Source organism: Hemibagrus wyckioides, linkage group LG19 (genome assembly GCF_019097595.1).
Source record: "Hemibagrus wyckioides isolate EC202008001 linkage group LG19, SWU_Hwy_1.0, whole genome shotgun sequence".
NCBI lineage: Eukaryota > Metazoa > Chordata > Actinopteri > Siluriformes > Bagridae > Hemibagrus > Hemibagrus wyckioides.
In genome coordinates, this window is record NC_080728.1 from 5,039,587 (window position 1) to 5,066,600 (window position 27,014).

General features: G+C 40.6%; 2 protein-coding genes across 2 annotated transcripts; one reads left to right on the plus strand and one right to left on the minus strand.

Moving 5' to 3' along the window:
- Positions 1–294: 294 nt before the first annotated feature.
- On the plus strand, positions 295–4,606 carry pou3f2a (POU class 3 homeobox 2a). The gene is made up of 2 exons (XM_058417737.1): positions 295–3,598; positions 4,322–4,606. Exon 1 carries the CDS (start codon positions 400–402, stop codon positions 1,498–1,500), a length of 1,101 nt encoding a protein of 366 aa, XP_058273720.1. The 5' UTR covers positions 295–399; the 3' UTR covers positions 1,501–3,598; positions 4,322–4,606.
- A 1,058-nt stretch (positions 4,607–5,664) lies between these two features.
- faxca (failed axon connections homolog, metaxin like GST domain containing a) lies at positions 5,665–25,711 on the minus strand. The gene is made up of 6 exons (XM_058417736.1): positions 25,053–25,711; positions 22,152–22,287; positions 21,857–22,053; positions 18,891–19,108; positions 16,086–16,202; positions 5,665–10,188 (listed from the first exon to the last, which is right to left on the minus strand). Exons 1-6 carry the CDS (start codon positions 25,316–25,318, stop codon positions 9,896–9,898), a joined length of 1,227 nt encoding a protein of 408 aa, XP_058273719.1. The 5' UTR covers positions 25,319–25,711; the 3' UTR covers positions 5,665–9,895.
- Positions 25,712–27,014: the final 1,303 nt, after the last annotated feature.

Here is a 27,014-nt window from a genome sequence, read left to right on the forward strand (position 1 = left end):
GAGACTTCACTTTCAGACCTCGTAAGTATTTGAAGTTGCATGTTGCTGATTTTATATGGTTCAAAGTCTCTTTGCCCGTCACTTCAGGTCCTCTCTGTGTTGGCGCGCAGCCTCGCTCAAAACTTCAAGCACCGTTCGCCAGGAGCGCAAGTGGTTCTAGCATCTCCCGTGACCAATGAACGCGTCGCTGTCAGGGGCAACCGCGTCTGTCAAGCTTTTCTGTCCAATCACAAGCGGAGCAAGGCAGACACGCAAGGCGCGCGCCTTCACTCGGCGCTGGGGAGCCGCCTGTGGCACAAAAAAGTAAGCGTGAAACGCGTCGACGCGAGCAAAGCCCCCCTCGTCTCTCCCTCTCTGTCTCTCTCACTCTCTCTCTCTTTCTGTGCCCTGCTGGAGGCTATGGCGACCGCGGCGTCCAACCACTACCGCCTCCTGACGTCGAGCGCGTCCGAAGCGGGAAGCATGCAGCAGACGCCAGCTTACAGGGACGCGCCGAGCCTGCTGCACAGCGACTACACGACGCTCCAGAGCGCCGCCAATCCACTCGGCCACGCGCACCAGTGGCTCGCGGCGCTCTCGCAAGGCGACGGCTCTCCGTGGTCCGAGCAGGACATCAAGCCCGCGCTGCACGGCGACGCCGACGAGCTCCAGCACTCACCGAGTCTGCAGCCACAGCAGCAGCAACAACAGCAGCAACAGTCGCGAGCGGCTCATTTGGTACACGAGGGCGCGCATCACCAGGACCATCACTGGAGGGCGAGCACAACGGCGCACATGGCCAGCATGACGAGTTCAAACGGACCGAGCATGATCTACTCGCAGCCGGGATACGGAGGCGAGCAGGGCATGCACCACCATGCAAATGCCCTGAGCGAGGCGCACGAGGAGCAACCGAGCCCGCGCATCAGCGAGCACGGCCACGCGCCGAGCCTCCGCCCGGGCCAACACGAGCACTCGGACGACGACGTGCCCACGTCCGATGATCTGGAGCACTTCGCTAAGCAGTTTAAGCAGCGGCGCATCAAGCTCGGCTTCACGCAGGCCGACGTGGGCTTGGCGCTCGGCACGCTTTACGGCAACGTGTTTTCTCAGACCACGATCTGTAGATTCGAGGCACTGCAGCTTAGCTTCAAGAACATGTGCAAGCTCAAGCCTTTGCTGAACAAGTGGCTCGAGGAGGCCGACTCAACTTCGGGCAGCCCCACGAGCCTGGACAAAATCGCCGCGCAGGGCAGGAAGAGGAAAAAGCGCACCTCCATAGAAGTGGGTGTCAAGGGCGCACTGGAAAGCCATTTCCTAAAGTGTCCTAAACCAGGTGCGGCAGAGATTAACGCGCTGGCGGACAGTCTGCAGCTGGACAAGGAGGTCGTGCGGGTTTGGTTCTGCAACAGGCGGCAAAAGGAGAAGAGGATGACGCCTCAGTGCGCCCCGTTAGCCGACAACAAGGACGTGTACGGGGACACACCGCCGCACCACGGCGATCGGACACCGGTTCCGTGATTTGGGGGGGGCGACGGGGGGATTTTCCGTGAATTTTTTTTCACCACCTGCACAAGCTCGGACCGTGTCTTTGTCTCCGCTAAAACGGCCCGTTCACGGTGGACCGAGCCGCACGAGAGCCTACGTGACACCGCATAGGTGTTGCATGTTGTTGCCCGAACAATGCGGACAAGGGCGGGCGACGGGACGCATGTGTCGCATAAGATGCTCGCGCTTCACGGAAACCCAAACAAGCGCGGGGCCATGACAAAAACCGCTTCATTCAAGCTTAGAAGCCGAAGGATCTGTGAAAGCACGTCACATCGGGTTGGAGCAGAGAGCTGAGGAAAGGGCGTTAAAACACGCCATCTTCCCGTCAGGGCCACAAAACGTGTCAACACGCGCCGATGCGGTGTCTGCCGTTCACTTATCATTATTATTATTATTATTATTATTATTATTATTATTATTATTATTATTATTATTATTATTAAGCTATTCTCCAACCTGAGCTTAGAGATGTAATGTGTTCATTCTACCTCTTTTGTGTAGTTAAGCCTGACGCTGGTGTTTAGGTCTTGATCATAACAAAAGGCTGCTAAGTGCTGTTTCCCAACACTGCACACCGCAAACCAGTCCAGATTTATGCAGGTCACGATTTCGCACTGCTGGTGTGCCGAACAGAAATCCTTCTCAATGTGAGCTATGATTACATACCAGCATTAAGACCAGTCTGCACAAATGAAGGCTCTGTGCATTAAATTAGAATTTAGGAGCAACCAACACAACACCCGCGTGCAGCATTATCTCAAGTGTCATTATAAGGACATTTTCCATTAGGGATTTTATAAGCTTATTTTAAACTGAGTTTAAAATTAAGTGCTGTTCTAAAGGCACATGCAAAAGGGAATCTGGTTAAAATGAGCTTTCAAAATGGGCTATAAAATGTGTAGAGCATCATGGTATTGTCTGACAACAGATGCCTGAAGATTGTGACAATTAAATAAAGACAAATAGAATACCTTGAAGGTAGGTCTAGGCCATGGAGAGTGTCTTTGTAGGTTAATTAATAAAACTAAACCAAAATGATTTACTAAAAAGAAACAAATATAGCTATTTTTCCAACTAAAAATCACGGGACAACAACAACAACAACAACAACAACAACAATAATAATAATAATAATAATAATAATAATAATAAGCAGCAGCAGCAAATACTCTATTACTGACCACGTCTTACTGTGATGGATTTAAATGATCTATAAAGCTCCTTATTGCAGCGTCACCCTAATGTATATTTATACTTGTTTGTGTTTTGTATTTATCTCTTGTTTAGGCAACCAAATTGTTCCTTTGACCCTTACTGTCAATACTGTGCGCCTTTCCTGCCTTCTTTTTATTGTCAAGAGAAAATATCCGACACCAGCCCTGTGCTCAGTGGAAAACAGTCAGTGGAAACCATTCTGATCACCAAAACAATTCTTTGTCACATTGAAAATAAGGTTGCTATAAGCTACTTGGGTTGTATTATTATTATTATTATTATTATTATTATTATTATTATTATTATTATTAGTTTTATTTTTGGATGGTTTTCTCGATATTGTTTGTACTTGTCCGCTTATCTTGGCGCAGCCAAAGCACAACTTCGATGTAGCCCTAGAGCCTGTGGGACGAGCAATGAGTCTGGATTTTTTTGAAAAATACTTGACTGACAACTTGCACAATTTTTAATATCTTTTTTGTCATTAAAGGAAATACTTGCTTTTACACAATATGCTAGTGCGTTAATTAACAGTACAGATGCTTTGATTCCATTATTATTATTATTATTTTTATTATTATTATTATTATTTTTATTATTATTATTATTATTTTTATTATTATTATTATTATTATTATTATTATTATTATTATTATTATTATTATTATTCCAGGTGTGCTCATGATCCGTGTCGGTGAGACATGGTGTTTGAAATGTAAATGATTACAGACACGCCGTTTCTGTTTCTGCAGACATGGCAAATATTCTGACTGACAACATGACAGGCTTAATGTGACCTAAGATAAACTACAAATAAGGTGTTAAGCGCATGGGCTCTTCCTCAAACACTCGGGTAAATATTCGGGTCTGCTCAGTAACGAATGTAGCACAGCACAGTGTTTATAGTAGCCTATGTCAGGTTGGGCAGTGCCATGTCCACCTGTTCATCTTTTTATCCTGGAGTGTTCATCCATCACACAACACACTGTGAGAATAAGACTACTGCCATGTCAGAAATTGTCTGATTATTTATTATTCATAATATTATATTTCACATTATATATATATATATATATATATATATATATATATATATATATATATATATATATATATTCGCCCACCATATTGTAGCCTACATATATTTTCATATTTTATTTTATTTTTCCATGTACATTTTATTAATTTTTATATCAATTGAAAATGTGTCTAGATTCATTTAACAGCAGAAAATGCGGCAATTAACAACGAACTGATTCATAGCAAATTCATTATTTACAGTAAACCAACCGGAGAAACCAATAACACACACACACACACACACAAAAACACACACACACAAAGATTACTTTTAATTCAATTGACCAGTACACTGATCCAAGAGCCAAACATAATAGTCTTTAATTTATTCAGCAAACCTTATAATCAGTAAATCAATGAATGTGTCGATAGCAGGCTGCATCATGCCTCATCACATGACCGTATACTGTTAGAAGGAAATATATAAAGTGGAAGTAGGCCTGGTTAAGCTTGATCATGTGTACTATAAATAAAAAATCATTCTAATCATTTCCAGGGCTTTAAATCAGGGTAGCCATGCACTACAGGTGAAGGTTTTGTAGAGGAAACCTAAATCCGGACCCGACATGAACACTGTAAGTGTTAAATTCAACACTATAGCCTGTATGTTTTGCTGTGTACTGTGATTTTTTATTTTATTTTATTTTATTTTATTGGATACTGTGATATACCGAGAATCGTGATTGTACAATTAATCATATCATACCCACTCTTAATTTGTAGATCGCAAATAACACCAAACAACAAGAAGAAAGAAAAGCTGTGATTAAAGCTGTGACACCCTGTAATATTTTTTTTTTGTATTTGTATTTATAAAAATGAGATTTTAAAGATATTTGACTTCTAGTTCTTAGTTTAATCTGTTGTGTTTTGTATGCTGAAGGGAAAGGGAATATTAGACCGTGCGTTGGGTTTACATTTCATGATAAACACACACACACACACACACACACACACATAATACACACAAAAGCAGATGATGTTTGTGCTTTGTTTGCTTCAGCTCCTTTTCCTGAATCATACACCTTAAATCAAACTGCTAGGAGACTGAGAAATAGGTGATTCCTGCTTAACATCAATCATGAATGCGCAGAGGCTGAACGCGGTATGGTCAGTGCACGTGCGCCACCTCGTGGACATAACCACATCTCTAGTATGTACATATTCATAAAAGAAAAGAAATTTCAGCACTTTCTAAAAAAGTTTGAAGGATATCAAAGTGTGGAGCTTAAACTGTATGATTTAAAAGAATCATTTTTCCAACATGGAAAACAAAGAAATATTTATTCATCTATCGATTTTCCACACCTGCTTTATTCCTAATCAGGGTCACGGGGATCTAATTATAGACCTAATGTACATGTTTTTGGACTGTGGGAGGAAACCAAGGTACCCGGGGTAAACCCACGCAGGCACGGGGAGAACATGCAAACTAGTTCGAACCCGGGATTCGAATCCAGGACCTTCTTGCTGTGAGGCAAAAATAAATATTTTTAAGCTTGAGTGTGATTCTGAAATTAGAGAAAAGTACAATAATTTTTTTTTGCATATATATAAGACAGAACTGTAAATTTGCCTGTTGTCTCATTGCTCCTCATTTCCATTCACACCACTGATATTTCTAATACCTGAGATGGGAATAAACAGTTTATTGCAACAACATTAATGCAACATTAAAATCAATGGACTGGGGAACTGACATTAGTGGAAATTGATATCTACATGAGAATATGAGGGTTAAAGGCTTTTTTTGGTGAACGCTGATATGATGAAAGTGTGCAAAATAAGCAGTCGTGTCTGTAAAAGAAAGAAAGAACGAACTGCTACGGCACAGCAGAGTGAAATTAGCACAGCTATATTTAATTCAAGATTTTTTGAGTACTTGTTTTCACACAGTCATCTCTAGTTACTATACACCCATGGGAAGAACGTAAGTCATCTTATTATACAGAGTTCTTCATCATATACATAACCCGCTTCCCAATATATGTACATCTTCTCCCAGAAGTTCAGACAAGAGCTGTCATATACACAAAAAACACTACATTTGCAAAGTCTAGGGTTGACTAGCTCTCATACACACGGTGTGTGTATACACACACACACACACATACACACACACACACACACGAGGAAGATGAGGTTAATCTTTTGACCTCTGCTTATTGTTTGGAACCATTTCCTGTTGCTCCTCTCTTCTCACTTCTGGACGTGATTTCATTTCTTGGTGGCTTCCGTTTCTATATTCAATTCCATCGTGTTTTTTCAAACACACAAGCCTTACCTTAGGAACTGTTCAGTGATTATAAACACACACACACACACACACACAGAGAGGATTCGGACTTGTTTGACTTGAAATGGTAACAAAATGGAAAGTTGCACATTCACGCAACCATGAAACTGAAGGTTGTTTAAAAATAAAAACTGACCATTAAACCATTTCATCACATTCACCATCTTCCTCTTCAAATCTGCTGGACCTACAGGGGTAGATATTAACACAGTTTACACTCCAAAATTGGCCCAGGCGCTCATTCTACATCGATTGCTCTGATTAAAAAGGAATCGTCAGTTCCTTGTGCAGCCCAACACACACACACACACACACACACACACAAACAAAGGACAGCAAACAAGAAGACAATATTTGGCTGAACTTGGATTAGTTTTAACCTCTAACCCTTCTCATATATCCAAACTATTTACCACATACTCCAAGCAAAAAATATATACACAGTTTAAATAAATAAATAATAATTTTACATTTTAAAAAAATAGATTTAAAAAAAATGAACACTAAAATAAATATACATACTTTAAATAAACAATACATCAATATAACCGATACACTGATAATGATAAACGATATATATAAGAGAAATAGAAATAAATTATGTCGGCTGCATCAGGCACAAGATCGGAGATGTGAGAGTACGGTGTATTCAAAGCTGAAATACACTGCAGCACGCACACACACACACACACACACACACACACACACACACACAGAGAGAGAGAGAGAGAGAGAAGAAAAGGATCTGCAATAGAGAGAAAATATAAACCAGGCAAAACAAAAAGACACACTTAAGAAGAAAAACTAAACCCAGGCTGTAGTGTACTAATCACGGTTTAAACCGGCCACATGTCCCGTAAACAAAGATCTCGGTACTGAGTGTGTTGCTTATTTGGCACAGTAACTAATCAATGCCACAGTAATGCTGCTTTAATATTCATTACACACAAACGCACAGATCTATAATTCAAAGCCCAGTTACAGTTAAGTGGCATATTCATCACCGAGTGTGTGTGTGTGTGTGTGTGTGTGTGTGTAAGTAAATGTATGTATGCATGCATGTATGCGTGTGTGTGTGTAAGCTGTATTCGCTGTTCAGATCACTGCAGTACAGAGGTTATAGAATCAATGTGTGTGTAAGCCACCCGTGAGACAACTGCCTCAAAAGTATGTGTATTCATGCATGACTATGACTCATTCATGCACCAGATGGACACACACACACACACACACACACACACACACACACACACACTATCCTTCACTATCCTGTACCATGTAGCAGGAATTTCCACAGTAAAATCACTAGAGCTGAATCGACGTTTTTACTTCACGTAAATTATGTGAAGAAAAAAGTGAATGCACAATGATGCTAACCGCTAACACGGGCATGTTTGTTTACTGGGCAACGTTTCAGAAATCCGAGGCTCCTGCACGCACAACTGAAGCAAATATCATGCATTTTAAAGCAAACCCAGATAGTTTTAAAGAAATAAAAAACAGATGTGTTCAAATCAGCTCAAATTCAACACGGGCAATTTTATCTGGAGTCTGGATAATATGATCAGGTTCTAGTCTAATCTCTTAGTCTAAAGATTTTTTTAAAAAAAAGGGAGGAATGGTCTGGAATACGCAGTACAGGGAAAGATGGTGTGGAATATGCAGTACAGGGAAAGACGGTCTGGAATACGCAGTACAGGGAAAGATGGTGTGGAATATGCAGTACAGGGAAAGACGGTCTGGAATACGCAGTACAGGGAAAGATGGTGTGGAATATGCAGTACAGGGAAAGACGGTCTGGAATACGCAGTACAGGGAAAGATGGTGTGGAATACGCAGTACAGGGAAAGACGGTGTGGAATACGCAGTACAGGGAAAGATGGTGTGGAATATGCAGTACAGGGAAAGACGGTCTGGAATACGCAGTACAGGGAAAGATGGTCTGGAATACGCAGTACAGGGAAAGATGGTCTGGAATACGCAGTACAGGGAAAGATGGTGTGGAATATGCAGTACAGGGAAAGACGGTCTGGAATACGCAGTACAGGGAAAGATGGTGTGGAATATGCAGTACAGGGAAAGATGGTGTGGAATACGCAGTACAGGGAAAGATGGTGTGGAATATGCAGTACAGGGAAAGACGGTCTGGAATACGCAGTACAGGGAAAGATGGTGTGGAATATGCAGTACAGGGAAAGATGGTGTGGAATATGCAGTACAGGGAAAGACGGTCTGGAATACGCAGTACAGGGAAAGATGGTGTGGAATATGCAGTACAGGGAAAGATGGTGTGGAATATGCAGTACAGGGAAAGATGGTCTGGAATACGCAGTACAGGGAAAGATGGTCTGGAATATGCAATACAGGGAAAGATGGTCTGGAACATGCAGTACAGGTGTCTGCTGTTTGACAAACACATGCATTAGTCATTCAGTCAAAACACAGACAATTACGACTAACCGTGATCTAGAGAGATTTCTGCATCACACTGCTGCTCACTAATTTACTCAATCAGCGCAAATCTAATGATTGAACCATGCGGCCGTACATCAGGTCACCGAATCTTATCCAAAGACTTACCCAAATGCAAACTCAATACATTACAACAGACAGAATGGTTACCCTTTGGTCCCTTTTCATGATTTATATTTTAGTTCTATTAAACAGTTCATGCATGCATCGACTAAGACACACACACACACACACGTAGACAAACAGGTGTGTTGATTTAAGTGCTGAGCGGGTCAGTGAAATTTCCAGAATGATTAAATTTCTTTAAAATAAAAAAGGAAGGTTTTTCTCACAAATATACAGTATATGTGAATACTTCATAAACACAGACACTTCCTTTCATTCCCTTCAGACACACTGATCACGGTGCTCTAATCTGATTGGTTCCATTTTGATTTTGTATAAAACTCCAAACTCGACATTGTTGTTGTTGTTGTTGTTTAAAGGGACAAAATTGTTTATCAGTATCCGCTACTAGTCAGACAAGCCTGGGTGACATGAAAGATGAAAAGAAAAATCAAGTGCTCTCGATATCCATACAATAATGCATCTTAAGACAGGAAGAGACTTGGCGAGAGGATGATGAGGAGCCGTGATCTGTTACGACGGAGGGAATGATTCAGCAGTGGCGTCATTCACTCCCTCAGGTTTCTCTCCAGCTTTTATCATTTCCTTGCTTGATGATTTGACTTTCTTTCTCTTTTTTTTTTACCCCCGACTACATAATTACCTCATATGTATTTCCTTGCAAGTAGGGTTGGGCAGAATATGACATCAAGATATCTGAGGACATCTGCAATACACAATATGTGTCATGGCATCTAGTTTGATTAACAAAATGGCAGCGAAATCGATGTATTATTTCATTTTTAGTCTAAAAAATTTTTTAAAAAAAAGGAAATAGAAGCAAAAATGAAAAATGATGCTTTGGTAGAAAAATAGATCGATTTTTATGTCCAATCAGCTACATGTCATGTGACGCAGGTCACCCCGCTGTTTATCGCTATGTCGAGATCAAACTATAATATACCATTGTACCCAGCCCTACTTGCAGGTAAACGTGAGATTGGTCAGCTTTCTCGTTGTCAGTGATAATATTGCACACCTTTCATGCTTCCCTTGTTGTACAACGTCCCTTTTGCGCAGGCAGGATATTCAGGAGCCCCGTCCGTCCTCCTCAGAAAGGTAAACTCTATCCTTACTGAGAGAGGCTTAATGGAGGACAGATATGCCTTAGAAGTGGCATCGTGTCGGACAAAGCGGTTAGCACTTGACCTGCTCCATTTCCGAGTACTCAGCGTCCATGTCGGAGTCGTAGAGGGAGTGTCCGGTGCGGTCGCTGTCCAGTGAGTGTGTGGTGTTGGAGCGCGAGAGGCTGCTGGGTTCCTCCGGGAAACCATCGCTGTGAGAGAACAGGCCCAGGTCCAGCAGCTGAGACGGTGAGTGAGGCTCTTCACTCGAGCCATCATAGTACAAGTCATCAACGTCCACAAACCACTCGGGCCAAAATTTCCTCCGGATGCGCTCGCAGTACATGGCTAGATTAATGAACTCACCTGTGGGAATGAGAAGAGTTTGATCAGCAGTTAAATCACAACACATGCTTTCTAATACTCTACATGCTTCAGAAGAAAGCAACTGACTTTCTAAACTCCTTCGTTATGCTTCTTTATCTCGCAGTGTGGTTGAATTCTTAAATCTGATTCATCAAAAAAACATCAGGTTAATATCAATGCACTCGTTTGAATATGTCACTGTTTCTATAGTAAGAGCTCCTAGACAGGGGCTTAATTTATAACTCAAATCATAATACATGACTAAAAGTAAAAAACATACACCGATCAGGCATAACATTATGACCGCCTGCCTTTTTTTTCCGCCAAACTGGCCCTGACCCGTCCTGCACCGTGTATTCTGACAGCTTTCTATCAGAACCAGCATTAACTTCTTCAGCAGTTTGAGCAACAGTAGCTCGTCTGTTGGATCGGATCACACGGGCCAGTCTTCTCTCCCCACGTGCATCAATGAGCCTTGACCGCCCATGACCCTGTCGCTGGTTCACCGCTGTCCCTTCCTTGGACCACTTTTGATAGATACTGACCACTGCAGCCCGGGAACACCCCACAAGAGCTGCAGTTTTGGAGATGCTCTGATCCAGTCGTCTAGCCATCACAATTTGGCCCTTCATCAAACTCACTCAAATCCTTACACTTGTCCATTTTTCCTGCTTCTAACACATCAACTTTGAGGACAAAATGTTCACTTGCTGCCTAATATATCCCACCCACTAACAGGTGCCATGATGAGGAGATCATCAGTCTTATTCACTTCACCTGTCAGTGCTCATAATGTTATGCCTGATTGGTGTATGTTCCTGTATAATGTGGTAACTTTCATTAATAACTGATAATTGACAGACACTTATTATACTTATTATAGTTACAGTCACAGAGCTGTTCAAAGTTTCCAAGCATGAGAAATTTCAGGACAAAGGAGTTTGTGTTTTCCACTTTCTCTGACCATTGACATGCTGTGTGTTATTTATGTAAATAACACGCTCCGGTGTAGTAATGGAACTCTGCTGTGCGTTATGCTGCATCACATCACCCCCTTGTTCATGATTTTTTATATAACACCATGGTCCGTCATGTGTAACTCCTTACTTACCTTTTTTCATATTTTACGAACTTAATGTTTGTGTATGATAGAGAGTTAGTTTCTGTGTCTGGGATAGGCTTCAGCCAATCTCTCTCAGTCTGCTTATAATATCTCCTGATTCGATTAAATTCCCGGGATTTAGTCAACTCCGTTCCTGTATTTGCTTACGGACTACTTTTATAATCCCCAAAAGAGCTCTTATTCCGGATGCATGCGATGAAAACGCATTTAATGTTTATGAATATACTGTCTATTTATTTTGCTTCTGTTGAAACCTAATTAAACAGAAAGGCACGTTTGAGAGCACAGACGAGAGCCAGGAGAGTGACGTGACTGTCACTAGCAGCTAGCTTACATCTGTGTGTTCACAATCCTGACTCTGAAAGCAGGAAACATGACTCTAATGTACTTCGGGGTAATTCTCCAGATCCTCTAACAGCAGGCTAGATGCAACTAGAGCTGGTTCAATCAGTGAGAACGACGGATATAAAAAAAGTTTACAGACTCCTGTTAAAGTGGCAGGTTTTGCCATGAAAAAGAGTGCCACAATAAATAATGTCAGAACTTTTTCCACCCTCAGTGTGAAATTAGAACAAAAAATAAAAAGAAAGTGGAAAGAAAGACACAGGGGAAAAGTAGGAAACATTTGGGGGGGTGTTCAGAATGAACCAATCACATTCAAATTTTTATTGAAAAGAAAGACAAATGGAGTAAATGGAGCAGCACAGTGACACAGCACAATGCTCCAAAATGTAAAAGAACAAGACAAAAACGTACCAAGGAGGCTGCCCAGAGACCTGCAGCAACATGGAAGAAGCTGAAGTAATATCTGACACGAAGCGAATGTAAAAACAAGCTCTCATACTCTTTACATGTCTGGGCTGGCTAGAGGGAAGCCCTTTCTCACAAAAAGCTCAACTAAATCACCCCAAACTATGTGGCAAAATGTGTTCTGGTCTGATGAGACCATTTCCAAAAGGGGAAATCACTACATAATTCCAAAAGTTATGTTTAGTCCAAGAACACAACTTTGTGAAGCATGGTGGTGGCAGCATCATACTTATTTCTGGGCGGTTTTGTTTGTTTTTCAGCCAGAACTAGGACTTTTATCAAGGTTGGAAAGAAACACCAGGATTTTAACAGTGTTTTTGAATAAACCAAGTCTAACTGGATAGAATGATCCAGTCTGTGATGTGAGCTGAAGCAGGATGTACACAGGAGGAGATGCTCTTACTATGTGGTGCCTGTAGAATATTTCTGCATTAAATGAATGGGAAAGTCAAGATATCTCCATGCTGATAGACTCTTACCCAAGAAGACTACATAATAATAAAATAAAAAAAATAACAGCTGCTTCAGTAAAGTATTAGTTTAGACGTGTTCACACTTCTGCAACCAGAGTATTGTACGCTTTTTTAATTTTCTTTTTTTCTCCCTAAATAGCTTCTAATTTTTGTTTTGTTTTCACTTATATTTTACATCGGAAGGTGGAAAAATGTTCTGACATGATTTGTCATGGTTTCATTCTTTTACCTTATCATAAAAACCTCATTTGAACAGGGGTGTGTAAACTTTTATATCCACTGTAGTCACAGGGATCAAGTATTCTCACTGTATGTGATCAAAATACACAGTATATTTACACAGATAATAAGAAAGGTAAGATTTCCTGTCACTGTTTTTCCTTGAACATGTTAGAAAACAGGATTTCTGCTTGATTGAATCTGAACAAAAGTGAAACAGAGTTAAAACCAAAATCAATGAGAGGAGGATGGTGAGAATAAAACCGCAGAGGCAAGCACAAAAAACAGACACTAGGCAAAAAAGTGAGAAAAATTAGGAATTGACAGGAAGCAGGAAGACCTGATGTTATTAGAGGCGTAAGAGTTCACACAGTAATTATAAAGGATTGCAGATATTTTCTCTGTACATTTATATTTTGAGCTTGTTATGTACATTGATGACAAAATGGTCTGAAAGACTCGATCGGCTCAACTGTATGAAGCTAATTACAGATTTGAAGTGTAAAAGGAGATTATAGAGCCGAGCCCGTAACTATCAGTGTGTAAAGCCGGGATTTATGATGTAATTCTGTAATAAATGAGCTTTATAATATTTGAATGTTTCAGCCACTGGACCAAATAAATATGCTCTTAATTATGCAGCTGACAATTTGACAAAATACTGTGGAGACAATATCAGACACCTGGTTTATAACATCAACACGTCTGCTTTGTTAATCTATTATAATATTTTTAATAAATGCATTTAATATGAAATTTAATGCGACTGTAAGTAAAGTGATGATATATATGAAGTGGAATCAGTTAAGATGCAACTGTGTTTTGATTTTGCCTGCATCCTGAACCGGGGAGGGGAGGGGAGGGGAGGGGAGGGGAGGGGAGGAGAGGGGAGGAGAGGAGAGGAGAGGAGGAGAGAGGAGAGGAGAGCAGATGAGTGGAGAGGAGAGGAGAGGAGAGGACAGGAGAGGAGAGGGGGGGAGAGGAGAGGAGAGAGGAGAGGAGGAGAGAGGAGAGGAGAGGAGAGGAGAGGAGAGGAGAGGAGAGGAGAGGAGAGGGGGGGAGAGGAGAGGAGAGGGGAGGGGAGGGGAGGGGAGGGGAGGAGAGGAGAGGAGAGGAGAGGAGAGGAGGGAAGGAAGAGGAAGGAGAGGGAAGGGAAGGGAAAGGAAGGAAGGAAGGAAGGAAGGAAGGAAGGAAGGAAGGAAGGAAGGAAGGAAGGAAGGGAAGGAAAGAAGGAAAGAAGGAAAGAAGGAAAGAAGGAAGGCAGGAAGGAAGAATGTATGTATGAATATAAGGAAGGAAGAAAGGAAGGAAATAAATATGGAAGGAAGGATGTATGGAAGGAAGGAAGGAAGGAAGGAAGGAAGGAAGGAAGAATATAAATGAGGAGGAAGGATGGATGTATGGATGTATGGATATAAGGAAGGAGGGGAGGAAGTAAGGAAAGAAGTAAACATGGAAGGAAGGAAGGAAGGAAGGAAGGAAGGAAGGCAGGAAATGAGGAGGAAGGATGGATGGATGGATGGATGGATACAAGGAAGGAGGAGAGGAAGTAAGGAAAGAAGTAAACATGGGGAAGGAAAACGGAAGGAAGGAAGGAAGGAAGGAAGGAAGGAAGGAAGGAAGGAAGGAAAGAACGTAGAAAATAAATACAGAACGAAGGATGTATAGATAGAAGGAAGGAAGGAAGGAAGGAAGGAAGGAAGGAACGTAGAAAATAAATACAGAACGAAGGATGTATAGATAGAAGGAAGGAAGGAAGGAAGGAAGGAAGGAAGGAAGGAAGTGTGGCTGGTCTGAACTACACCACATAATGTTAGTTCATTATCTAACTTTCTCTACATACTGTGAGTGTGTGTTTGGATTTTTTCTGCACAGGAACATCACACATGCAGAACAGTGGTGTGAGGAAACCATCAATCAGTCTTAGAGTTTTCACACCTGGCTCATTGGAGTGTTTCAGAACCTGGTGCATTTTCTCTCTTTGTGCAGTTCGTTAAGCGAATATGAACACAGCAATCACAGGCAGATCCATAACAAAATAAATGATTGTACGTGAACTCTGGAGAGGTTCACACGTGGGGAGAATAGAACCTGACCCAGTGGACCAACAAAGTAAACTATACAGCAATGCATGATGGGAAATCTGTAACACAGCATGTTCTAGCAATTCACTTTATAATGAAGTATAATAACTCTTCTATGACAGATAAGTGATATGAGCACAAACCCAGTACTTAAACAGGTACACTCTGACCAGTGAGAGGACAGTTCACTTGTTTGTAATTTGCATAAATACGTTTTAGTTAGTAATCATGGAAATTTTGCCGTGTGAAAGTAAACAGAGCCAGGAGAAAAATGTCAGAAAATGGCTGAAAATACCCTTTGAACTGCGTTTGTTAATCATTTCAAACCTCTTACACGTGTCTGTGGAAATGGAAATGCTGATGTCCTTCACATGCACACACACGCAACAGACAACACACACAAACATATACACAAATGTGACCACGGGAACTGAAAATCTGGCTAAGGTGTGAGGTGTGAAGTGAAGTAAGCCACCCCTCTTCACCATGATAGCTTTTTTTTTATAACAACTGGAGAAAGGAAATAGTGATATATGAAAAGAAAAACATACAAACAGTGTGAAAATAGTGAAAGATTGCATGGAAGAAATGAATGTTGTCTTGCTCTATTTAATGAAGAAGGAGGACTTTAATACAGACTATAGGGCGAAGCAAATCCTACATTATAAATCATAACAGAAATATCTACAACTGTGTAATGTTTGTCCGAACGAAAAAAGAAAAACGTAGCACTAAAGGAAAAACACAATGTGCTACACGTGTGAAATTCAGCATCCTGCGCATCATAAGCTCTCATCAGGACTCGAGCTCCCCTGTGGGTTAAACCCAATTACACCACAGCGTGGCTGAATTTCCCAGTCAGAATTTCTGTGTGTTCGTTTTCTATATCAGCAGCTCCGGGTGTAGCGTGAAAGACTATATAATAATTAATAATCCAGTTTGGGATGATAACAGCATCACAGCACTCTGGTGTGGTTTACTTACCTATTACAGCACCTTCTGCTGTGTGATTAGTACTGCTCACTAATCACCCTGGCTATACTATTTTGTGCGTGCTGAGCCCCGAATCACCACACACTATTCTAAATGCATCCCTGATCATGTTCCCTCTTCTCACGGTTTAACAGCAGGTTCAATAAAAACAGCGTGAAGAGATCTGCTCTACTGCGCGATGGTTAATGAGCTCACCTTTAATGAGCTGCTCCGGCCGCGTGCCAGGTAACGTCCACATGGCCTGGGCAAGGTGACCAAATACTGCAGCGTCAACTGTGGAGACTTTGGGGCCCATGATGTACTTCTTATCCCCTGAAACAGAGAAATGATGTGTTAATAACATAGCACTGCTTTGTAGCTGCTGTGTGCTCATCTCCACACACACACACACACACACACACACACACACAGACCAATTACTCACTAACGGCTCCCCCTTGTGGAGAATCCTACACTTGTAAAACAAATAAGTGACAGGATAAATAAATAAATAAATAAATAAATAAACAAACAAATAAACAATCTAGAATCTGTATATGATTGTTTGGATCTTAAATAAATAAATAAATAAATAAATAAATAAATAAATAAATAAATTGATACCTATTTTTACGTCTGTATTAATGAAGTTGCAATATTACTAAAGGTGCAGTACACTCTTCTCACCACATGGTGTCAGCGCGCGCGCGCGCGCACACACACACACACACACACACACACACACGAGTGTTATTAAATTTACTGAAGCATTATAATTATAATTTAATTTATATTATGCATAGAATGCTATATATTCTTGGCTTTTGTTATAGTCAGACTAATAAACTCCAAAATGAAAATAATATTAATTTTAAGGTGCTTGGAAAAAAATTTATATTGGGGGATGAACAAATTTATTTTCATGAAAATTCAAAATCTCCTATACATGAAGTTAAAACAACTCAAAAGATTTTCTATTTGAAAATGTATATGTCTTAATTTGTGTATCTATAAGCTAATATTAATAATAATAATAATAATAATAATAATAATAATAATAAATTATTATTATTATTATTATTGTTGTTGTTGTTATTATTGTTAGCTTATTACTGTTAGCTTATTACTGTTAGCTTATTATTATTATTATTATTTATTAATTAATTAATTTGCATTATATCTATATTTTATTTTATTTTATTATTTTTTTTTAGCTTTTTTCCCCATTCAGTCACACTTGCAGGAATCCTGAAAGTCAGGGCTTCTGCAGCATGGTCAGCACTTCCTGCGTCATTTCTAACTTTGATAACGTGTGTGATTTTCACCACCGTAGCACTTTTTTTTTTAAATTCTCACTTTGAGAGCCAGAGTTAAAGGGCACTGTATACGTGCTGCAGTGCTGCCTGAGCTACACTGACAAGAATCCTTTTAAACAGAATATATTCTGTGTATTTTACAGATACATTTGTAAAAACAGCTCTCTACTAATATTTATTCATTTCTCTAGTCATATTCTATAGTGTTTCCTAACCCTAGCTAGTGTTAATGCAGTTACCAGTCTGTGTGTGTGATTTGCTCTGTAATATGTGTGTGTTCCTGATCACACACTAAACTGAGGCTCGCCATAAAGATCTAGATTTTAGTGCTGGATGAAAACACTCTGGATGTGACATTAATAAGTTCTCCTCCATCTTGTTTAATGTGTGCTGTCTCTCATCACGTCAAACCTACTGGCAAAATATGTGCTTTTAAAAGACAACAAGACTTTTTGACTAAACACGATCTTGGGTTTATGTTGTTGGAGGTTTCACACTGCTCATACTTTACTTGGGATTAACAGTTAATCCTGACTCTTCATAATCTGACTCTACATTCCTAAACCCTGCTGCAACCTTCTGCTTATTTGCATATTTGTGCCTTAAACCACCCTGACTAGATAAATACTCTGCTTTAAATAACGGCTTGTCTCACGCTTTCACATCACTGAGGTAAAAAGTTCAGGTCTGTTGTTCTGTACTCGAGCAGCTTGTTATCTTTCACAGCTTTATCATCTTTTTTGTTGTAGGTTGTGTAGTTGAACAGACTTTCATTGATATCCAGCTTCATTGTATTTCCCCCTCGCTACAGCACCCACATCTATGATGTTCAGTGTTTTACAGTCTGACTCTGTCGAGCTGTTTTTGTTAGCTGTCCTGGTTTTCGCGTGATATGAGGCACTGAGGCTCTGTTCAGTTTCTGATTGTGTTTCTGTTTCTAAGTATCTAGTCGTAACATTCTAACACCACATGCTTTCACACTCTACACGTTTATCACCACAATGTGGAGTGAACACTGTAAACACTTCAGAGTAGAGTTTCATAACCCCGGGGTAAAAATCAGCACTAACCCCGCTTCTAAATTACACCTGTGATACCCTTCCTTTACCCGGGGTTAAAAGCAGGGGTTAGTATGACTATAACCCAGGGTTAAAATCAGGGGTTAGTATGACTACAACCTGGGGTTAAAAGAAGGGTTTAGTATGACTATAACCCAGGGTTAAAATCAGGGGTTAGTATGACTACAATCTGGGGTTAAAATAGGGGTTAATATGACTATAACCCAGGGTTGAAAGCAAGTGTTAGTGTAACTATAACCCAGGTTAAAAGCAGGGGTTAGTATGACTATAACCCAGGGTTAAAAGCAGGGGTTAGTATGACTATAACCCAGGGTTAAAAGCAGGGGTTAGTATGACTATAACCCAGGGTTAAAAGCAGGGGTTAGTGTGACTATAACCCAGGTTAAAAGCAGGGGTTAGTATGACTATAACCCAGGGTTAAAAGCAGGGGTTAGTATGACTATAACCCAGGGTTAAAAGCAGGGGTTAGTGTGACTATAACCTGGAGTTAAGTGCCCTAAAAGCCCTAAAATGTCCCAGTGAAATCTGCTGTAGTTCTTTATCTAACACACACACTCCACATACACATACACATACACACACACACACACACACACACACACACACACACACACACACACACTGACCGAGCAGAGTGGCAAGGGTGCGCATGTCCTTTTCCATCAGAGCGTAGATTTCCTCTTTAGTGAAGCGCCCAATGCCATGGCCATACATCTCTCTCTTCACTATACCACCATTAACGTGACTCAGGATCCACTTCAGCAGGTCACTCAGTGGCCCGGTCACTGCCAGCATCTTCTTAGTCTCCTCCAGGTTATCAATCCACTGACAGTAGGCTATTGTCCTACAACACACACACGTTTTTTTAAATAATCTGCCATTTTAAAAGCAACATGTTCATCATTTCACTGTGTTTACATGCTACAGGCAAAAGTACTCACACATCCCATACCCATAGGCTTGTTCAGGATTTTTTTTTTTTTTCCTGAAAACATTTTTTAAATATTGTAAATTAATCATTCAGACGGGGAAATTGTGCATTTACACCATTTCATGTTTAAGAAGAGAAGTGGAAAGTGTGATAATACTGCTAGATGTGGAGTCTGTGGTGGTCACAAAAAAATGAGCTGGATGGTGAAAATTTTAAGTGCTTCTGCAGAAAGAAAATAAAAACGAGAAAATAAAATTCAATATAATTCTTTAAGTAATGGGTTCACATGTGAGTGGATAACTGCCAGAGTTCCTACACATAATCCATGCATTCTATAATCTAATCTAATCTAATATAATATAATATAATATAATATAATATAATATAATATAATATAATATAATATAATATAATATAATATAATATAATATAATATAATATAATATAATATAATATAATATAATATATTCTGTGATATCGCGACAGAATAATATAGCGTAGGGATGATAATATTGTTATATGGCACCTTTGGATAGTAATAAATATGTTGTACCTTTAAATATTAGACGTATTGTATAAATTAGATGGTATTAAAGTCCGTTTCAGTTGGAGAATATTACAATACAACATGTGGAAAAGTACTATTAAATAATAAATAAATAAATAAATAAATAAATAAATAAATAAATAAAAATACTTATGCACAACACTGTAATATATATTATAATATATAAAAAATATTATTTTGCCCTTATATCCAGTATATCCATACTGATGTTATCTCTGTACTGACTTAATCCGATCGCTGATTTTCTTTCCATGATGCCTGCAGTTCGCTAAATTTCCGTCAAATCAGCAGAATTTGTGCCACACTTAAATGACAGAGAATCGAGTCATCAGATCATTAACAGTTTTACATTAATGAAATGTTAAAATTAAAGTAATGTACGTTTCACAGCACGTTTTCATGCCACTGTGTAAATAAATAGCTATATTATGTTCTATATTACTCAAACATGTTTAATTGAAAAGCCAAGTCGGTTTTAACAGCTGAATTGTATTAGCTTGTACACTGGGATGTTACATGAGTGACTGTGAATGAATGAACAAACATCAGCAATAAGAGTGAAGACTTCTGATAGAGCTGAACTATAAACTACAGGCAAATGTGTAGCAGCTTTAACAGGACATCATGATAATATGGGAAACTGAGCTACAGAAACGAACTAGAGAAAATGAATACGCTTCACATCGTATCAGTTCCCTGGAAAAAAATATAAGCCTCTGTTATAGGTTCAGTCTCAGAGTCTGTTCATTCTCCATGACTTCATAAAGCATGAGGACACAGGAGATACAGGCTTCCTTTAAAAGCGCACAATGACAACAAGGCTGCGCTGGCCTCGCTGATTCAGTTACACAGGCCTGCTTTCCTACTTCTAATGCCTACTGGTTATTATGGGAAAAAATAATGAATTTCAAGGTCTAGAGGGCCAGTGCAGGAAAAAGCTCTAGTGAGAAGGAAGGCCAGCTAGCCTATCTTTGTGAGAAGTGCAGAGAAGGCAGAAATGATATTAGCTTCACATACACACTTCCACTTGTGTGTGGTAGAATGTGAAAGCAATACACATGCATAAATGATGACATTTTCACTCTATAATTCTGAAAACAACAAATGTTCATGAACTATGCTGCATAATGTGTGGTTTCCCTCAAAAGTGAAAAAGGAGGGTGTGTCAGTGGGGGTGTGGTCGAGCGTCGGCTGTGGGCGGGGACGAACCAGCAGGTGATGATTCTCACCTACATCTTATTATGGTGAGTTGAATAGTGTGTCTGTGTGTGCCCTCAGGTGTGTCTTCTTATCTTCTTCCCATCTCATCACCTTTCAAATCTCTCTCCTCATCTCTCCTCGCCTATCATCTCTCCTCTACTCTCCTCTCTTTTCTCCTTTCCTCTATATTCTCATCATCTCTCCTCTCCTCTCACATCTCATCTCTCATACATCTCTCCTTTCCTCACATCTCATCCCATTCCATTTCCTCTTATATCATCTATCCTCTCTCTTCACTCTTCTCCTCTCCTCTCTCATCACTGCTTATATTACTAATCTCTCCTCCCCTCTTTTCTCATCCCTCCTCTCATCTTTCATCACTCCTCTCTTTTCATTTCTCCTCTTATCTCCTCTTCCCTCCTCTCCTCTCATCTTTCATGTCCCCTCTCCTCTCCTCTTTCATGTCCCCTCTCCTCTCCTTTCCTCTCCTCTCTTCTTTCATCTCTCCTCTCCTCTCTTCTCATCTCCCCTCTCCTCTGCTTTTATCTCTCCTCTTATATATTATCTATCCTCTCCTCTCCTTTCTCATCTCTCCTCTTATCTCTCATTTCTCCTCTCCTCTCCCATGACAGTGCAGTCTTGCATTGTTTCTGGCTCTGGCTCTTTAAAGAGCCTTTAAATTGAAAAGCAATATTCTGGACATTTTCTCAGCTCATTAAGCTGCTCACTGATGATCTAAGATCATAGATTTGTGGTTTGAAACAGGATCTACTCAAATCCAAGAGACTTATTTTATTCCCTGTAGAAATGAGAGCTCTTTGTGCTCTTTTCCCATTCATGCTACCTCTCAGGCTTGACGTGCTGAGTAACGGTAAAAATCGACTCGCTCTCACCAGTAGAAATGATCCTCCACCATTTTGGTGATGGCGCGTGACATGGCTCGCTCCTCGGGACTCAGGTTGCTGTTCAGGTTCACTCCCAGCTTCTCCTCCAGGAAGTCGATGATGAACTCGGAGCCGCTCACCTGCTCCTGGTTGTACTCGATCCACGGCATCTTCCCCTGCGGAGAAAGCTTCCCGTCGAAGTAGTTCTGAAAAAAGGAAAGAGAGAATTAAGGGTGAGTAACAGATTCTGAGCATTTATTATTTTATTTCTATATTAGTGTTTCCATTGTGAACACAGAAGCACCTGGTAAGGCAGGTCTACCATTCGGAGGTAAGTCTCCATCTTGAGGCAAAAAGGGGACAAGCTGGGAACACCGTTCTTGGGTCTGGAAAATTGGTGCAGGATGATTGTGTCTTTGGAATCCAGTTCCTGCTCTTTCCTGTATGAGAAGAGGAACACAGCAGGTGAGGACAGGTGAAATATAGTGTGGAATTTAAGACAAGCATTAGAGCAAAAGTGAGTATCATCTCCCACATCCTCAGAAAGCTCAATTTCCCAGAACACACCGCAGACTGTAAACATGGCTGCCCCAGATCACACAAGAACTCCCAGTCACCAGACCAGACCAGAATCATCTGCACAAGTTCACCAGATCTCACACAAACACAAACACACACACTCACACACAATTTATACTCAGTGTATTGTTAGTGTATTATAACTTTTCCTTACCTGCCCTTTCATATCATGTTGTTGCTTTTTTTTTTCTCTCTGTCTGTTTTTTTGATATCTGGATTTGGACTAACTGACCTTGTTTGTACCTGACCTTTTTTTTTTACCACATTTGGATTTATTTCTTGGTATTTTCCCAAAGGAAACACTCTATGCACTTGCATCCAATTCCACCTGCTTTCCAAATACTATCCCTTATATTTCAGACCCTTAGGTAACTAGAACAGGAAGAAGTGCACTTCAAGAACCAGGATTATTTATTTATTTATTTATTCATTCATTCATTCAACCGAAAAGAACAATAGTGAATACTGGACACTTCATGCCCATTTCTCAGTTTTGCTTACATAGTGGAAGAGGGGTGGGGCTGAATATTTTCAAATTAGCTGACAACACTACGGTGGACCAGACGTCTTATAAATATATGCCAAATCATTTTATTTTATTCAACATTTTTAAATTCACAGTATTATGATAAAGCTAGCTGAATACTGTGATTACATGCATTTGACATCATTCACCACTGACTGGGAAAAGGCTTATACCTTAATACTTTAATTTAGTGTTCCATTTAAGACAATACCAACCTTCTAAAGTTTATACACTAGTCACCACACTGCACACTGTATGTGTGTAGTCATTTGGGACAAAGCAACCTTTCATTTTTTCTCTTCCTGCTGTAAACCTCCTTTACCTCATCGCCTGTCACCTGAGATCAGAGTGTAGCTCACTGCATTTCAAACAGTGATGGGAAACATGTAGAATTTTCATTGGCAAATATGTTTCTCAGCATAGTGGCTGCTGGCCAATTAACGTGATTAAACAAACTAAGGGACAAACTTGGTGTATTTGTGTAGGTAGGTGATGTATAGGAATTTTATTCATTACATTACTTTGTGCTATAATAAAGCTCTTTAAACGCATCTACACTGAATGGATAAAGTAAGTGGACACTTAACCATCAAACCCGCTGAACATCTCATTCCAAAACATGACATTAATAATGAATAATCCCCCTTTAAATGCTCTAGTCTTCTGGGAAGGATTTCCACTAGATGTCGGAGTGTGGCTATGGGTATTAGTGATCATTCAGCTACAAGAGCATTAGTGAGATCAAACACTGATGCTGATGTTCCAGTTCATCCCAAAGGTGTTCAGTGGGGTTGAGTCAGAGTCAGGGCTCTGTGCAGGACACTCCAGTTCTTCCACTCCAACCTTAACACACCATGTCTTCATGGAGCTCAGGGGCTTTGACCACAGGGGTATTGTCATGCTGGAACAGGGTTTGAGTCTCTTAGTTCCAGTGAATGGAAACTGTGATGCAGCATACAAAAACATTCTATACAGCTGGGTGCTTTGTGGCAACAGTTTAGAGAATATGGGTGTGATACTAAGAGATGCACATACCTTTGGCTGTATAGTGTATCGTATATCTTTTTATTTATTAGCTGCACTCTATGGGTCGCCAGAATGAAACAGCTAGCTACCAGAAACATCTACAGTACATACAGGTAATGGTGTGACCCTGAACTGTCTTCTATTTTACAGTGTCATATTACAGGCTTCTACATGTTATATTGTTTTGCGCTGGTCACAGTAATACATGGTGGGAATGTGTGTCTGGTATTATATATCAGTTTGCTTTGCTGTTTGGTTAGTTTCAGTGTCATGTTGCTATGCACACACACATATACACACACACACCCCTTCCATTTTTGGTTCTCCCTCCTCCACTCTACATACACATGACAGAGCATGATTAGGTCGCTGTCCATCTCAAGTGGTGCTGAAAAGTGCACGCGCAGTATTATTCACTACAGCAACACCACTGGTCCTGACAGCTCACCATGCTTTACACTTATATTGTATTGTATTGTATTGTATTATATTAGGCTAACATTAATAAAGTGACATTTTGTTGATGCATGCATGCGACAACGTTTCTTTGTTTCCACAAAAAATGTGGAGGATTTTTCTAGAACACAGTTTCTATCAGAGATGCTTTCTAAAAAAGACATCAGTAAAGGTCAGCAAAAGGTCACACTGACAACAACAACGGGAGACATTTTGCTGAAGCCATTGGAGAGGTGTTGTCCTTCCTCGGAGCAAACCACAGCGTTTTTTGTGGGAGGGAAGGGGGTGGTGGTGGTGGTACTATAAAAGCTTTGCATTCACAGTGCATTAGATTATTCAATTTGTCTCTCTTCCTGTATCGCGTATCATTTCTAGCAGCATCCACCATTTCAGACTCATGTGACTCACTAATTCTTCACAACACAAGGACACCCCCCACAACCCCATCGCCGTGCTCTCTCCCTCAGTTAGCTTCTCTCCCAGTTACGTAATATTGTGTATTCGCACAGAAACGCGGCCCAGAATAACTGAAGAACCCGTGAGGGATTATCCGAGTATACATAAACACTGCACTGATGTGTGAAGCATGCAACCCCGCAACCCAGGCGCGTAGCTAACCTGACGACGAGCAGCTCGTGTAGTAAATAAGCAGCGGCGGCGAGCAGCGCGCCCCCGGTGATGTACAGCGTCTTCCGCCACCACGAGTCCGAGCCCAGGGCCGCCATGATGCCGCCGTAGTCCTGCAGCGGGTACGCGATGACGTAGCCATAAAACGAGAGCTGCTCGTCCGAGCTACAGAGACCGAAGGGGAAGAAACTCTTGTTGAGGCCGAGGTCGAGCACGCACGATCGGCTCCACGCCAAGCCCACGCGCCAGTACACCATCCTCGCGCTCCTCGTTCCGCCCTTCGGCTCCGTTCTGCGTCGTCGCTGCAGGCGTCATGGGTGCTGCTCGGTGTCCTCAGTCATGGGTTTCTTGCGGAACGGATTAAAAGGGGGCATCACTTCCCTCCGGATCGTCCCCAGCACCAGCTTAGCGTCCGTACCTGTCCCTGATCCCTGTCCCGGTCCCAGAGCCGCTCGCCGCCGCTGCTGCTGCTGCCGCCGCGTGACGTCACCACGCAGGAGGCTGCGCCCTTTATAGTAACATGCGAGAGGACTCGACTCACTGAGTCGATTCTTTCGAAGTATACGTCTCAGTGGGTCAAAATGTATACGAGTGCATGTGGAGCTTGTTTATGTTCCTGGACACGATTACATGTTCCTGCTGTAAAAACCTCATACACATATCACTACTGCTACTGTCTGAGGTCTTCACAATCCGGTTTAAACATGCTGTGTAGCTGATAGTCAGAGCTTTACAGAAACTATCATTAAAGTGCAACTAAAAGCACGTCGAGTCTTGGGTGGTTGCAAACCGATTCCACTGATTCAAAAAGAACCGATTTATTCTCTACAGACTCATCAGAGTGTTTACTAGAAAACTCTATTATCCTTCCAGACCTTAGGCCCAGATTTAAAGCAAGCCAAACTTTGTCCTTGTATTAAAACTGCTGAAATCATTAAAAAATAATCAATATTTTTAGAATGTTCGATCTATTTTGTAGAAAGGTTTCTTTTGGAACCGTGTCATTTGTGTATTTTTTTAGGTCATTATCCAGTCTGAACCTCCCGGCAGAGGCAAACCATGTCTGGGGCTAGATTATACTGGTACTTAGCACAGTTCATGGTGCAATTAATCTAACAAGAATCCTGGAATTAAACAGCCCCAAAGCATCAGATATCCACCGTCATATATCATTGTATGCAGACTAGCAGGACCAGATACAAACAGACCAAACGTGGGACTAGTAGTTTGTGTGGGACATATTTCAGACCTATTATTTTGGGTTTTTTTTTTTACCTAAATCTATTAAGAAACATGTATACTCTGCATATTTATATTTATTTACATGTATATGATATCTATGCCAAAAATTGCTACATTACTACATCAAAAATACTGAGATAAAATAAAAAGTCACATTTTGCTTTTTATAATAATCAGGTTACTCAATTCCTGACTGGTGAATAGCATTGACCTGACATACAAGAACAGCACCAATCAAATACCATTCTTGAGGTCAACAATATTTTATTCTATATCTATTTGACCTCATTTGTCCTTCTTGTCTTTATACTTTTATTTGACCGTGCAGCTTCCAGTAAGGCCTTCTTCAGAACAGAAGAGGAGAATCCTATACAGCAGTGTCCAGAGTTGTTCTTGACATTGACTTCTGATAAGTTGTTAGAGAAGGATTTCTATGGTGTGCCCCAGTTGTGTAAAAGTTCGATGATGACAGACTTTGATACTGTCTTCACAGCCATAGCCATTAGAGTAAAGTCAAATTTAGTCATCGCCTGCTGGAGATGATACACCTGACATTTTCTGTATATTTCTATGTATATGGAATATCACAGAAACATAAGAAAAACAAACCCTAGTCTGTTCAATCTGATTATTTCCAAACAAAATCCTGGACAAAATGACAAAAATATTCTGCATTTCAACACAATTACAACACTAATGCTTTGCAAAAAA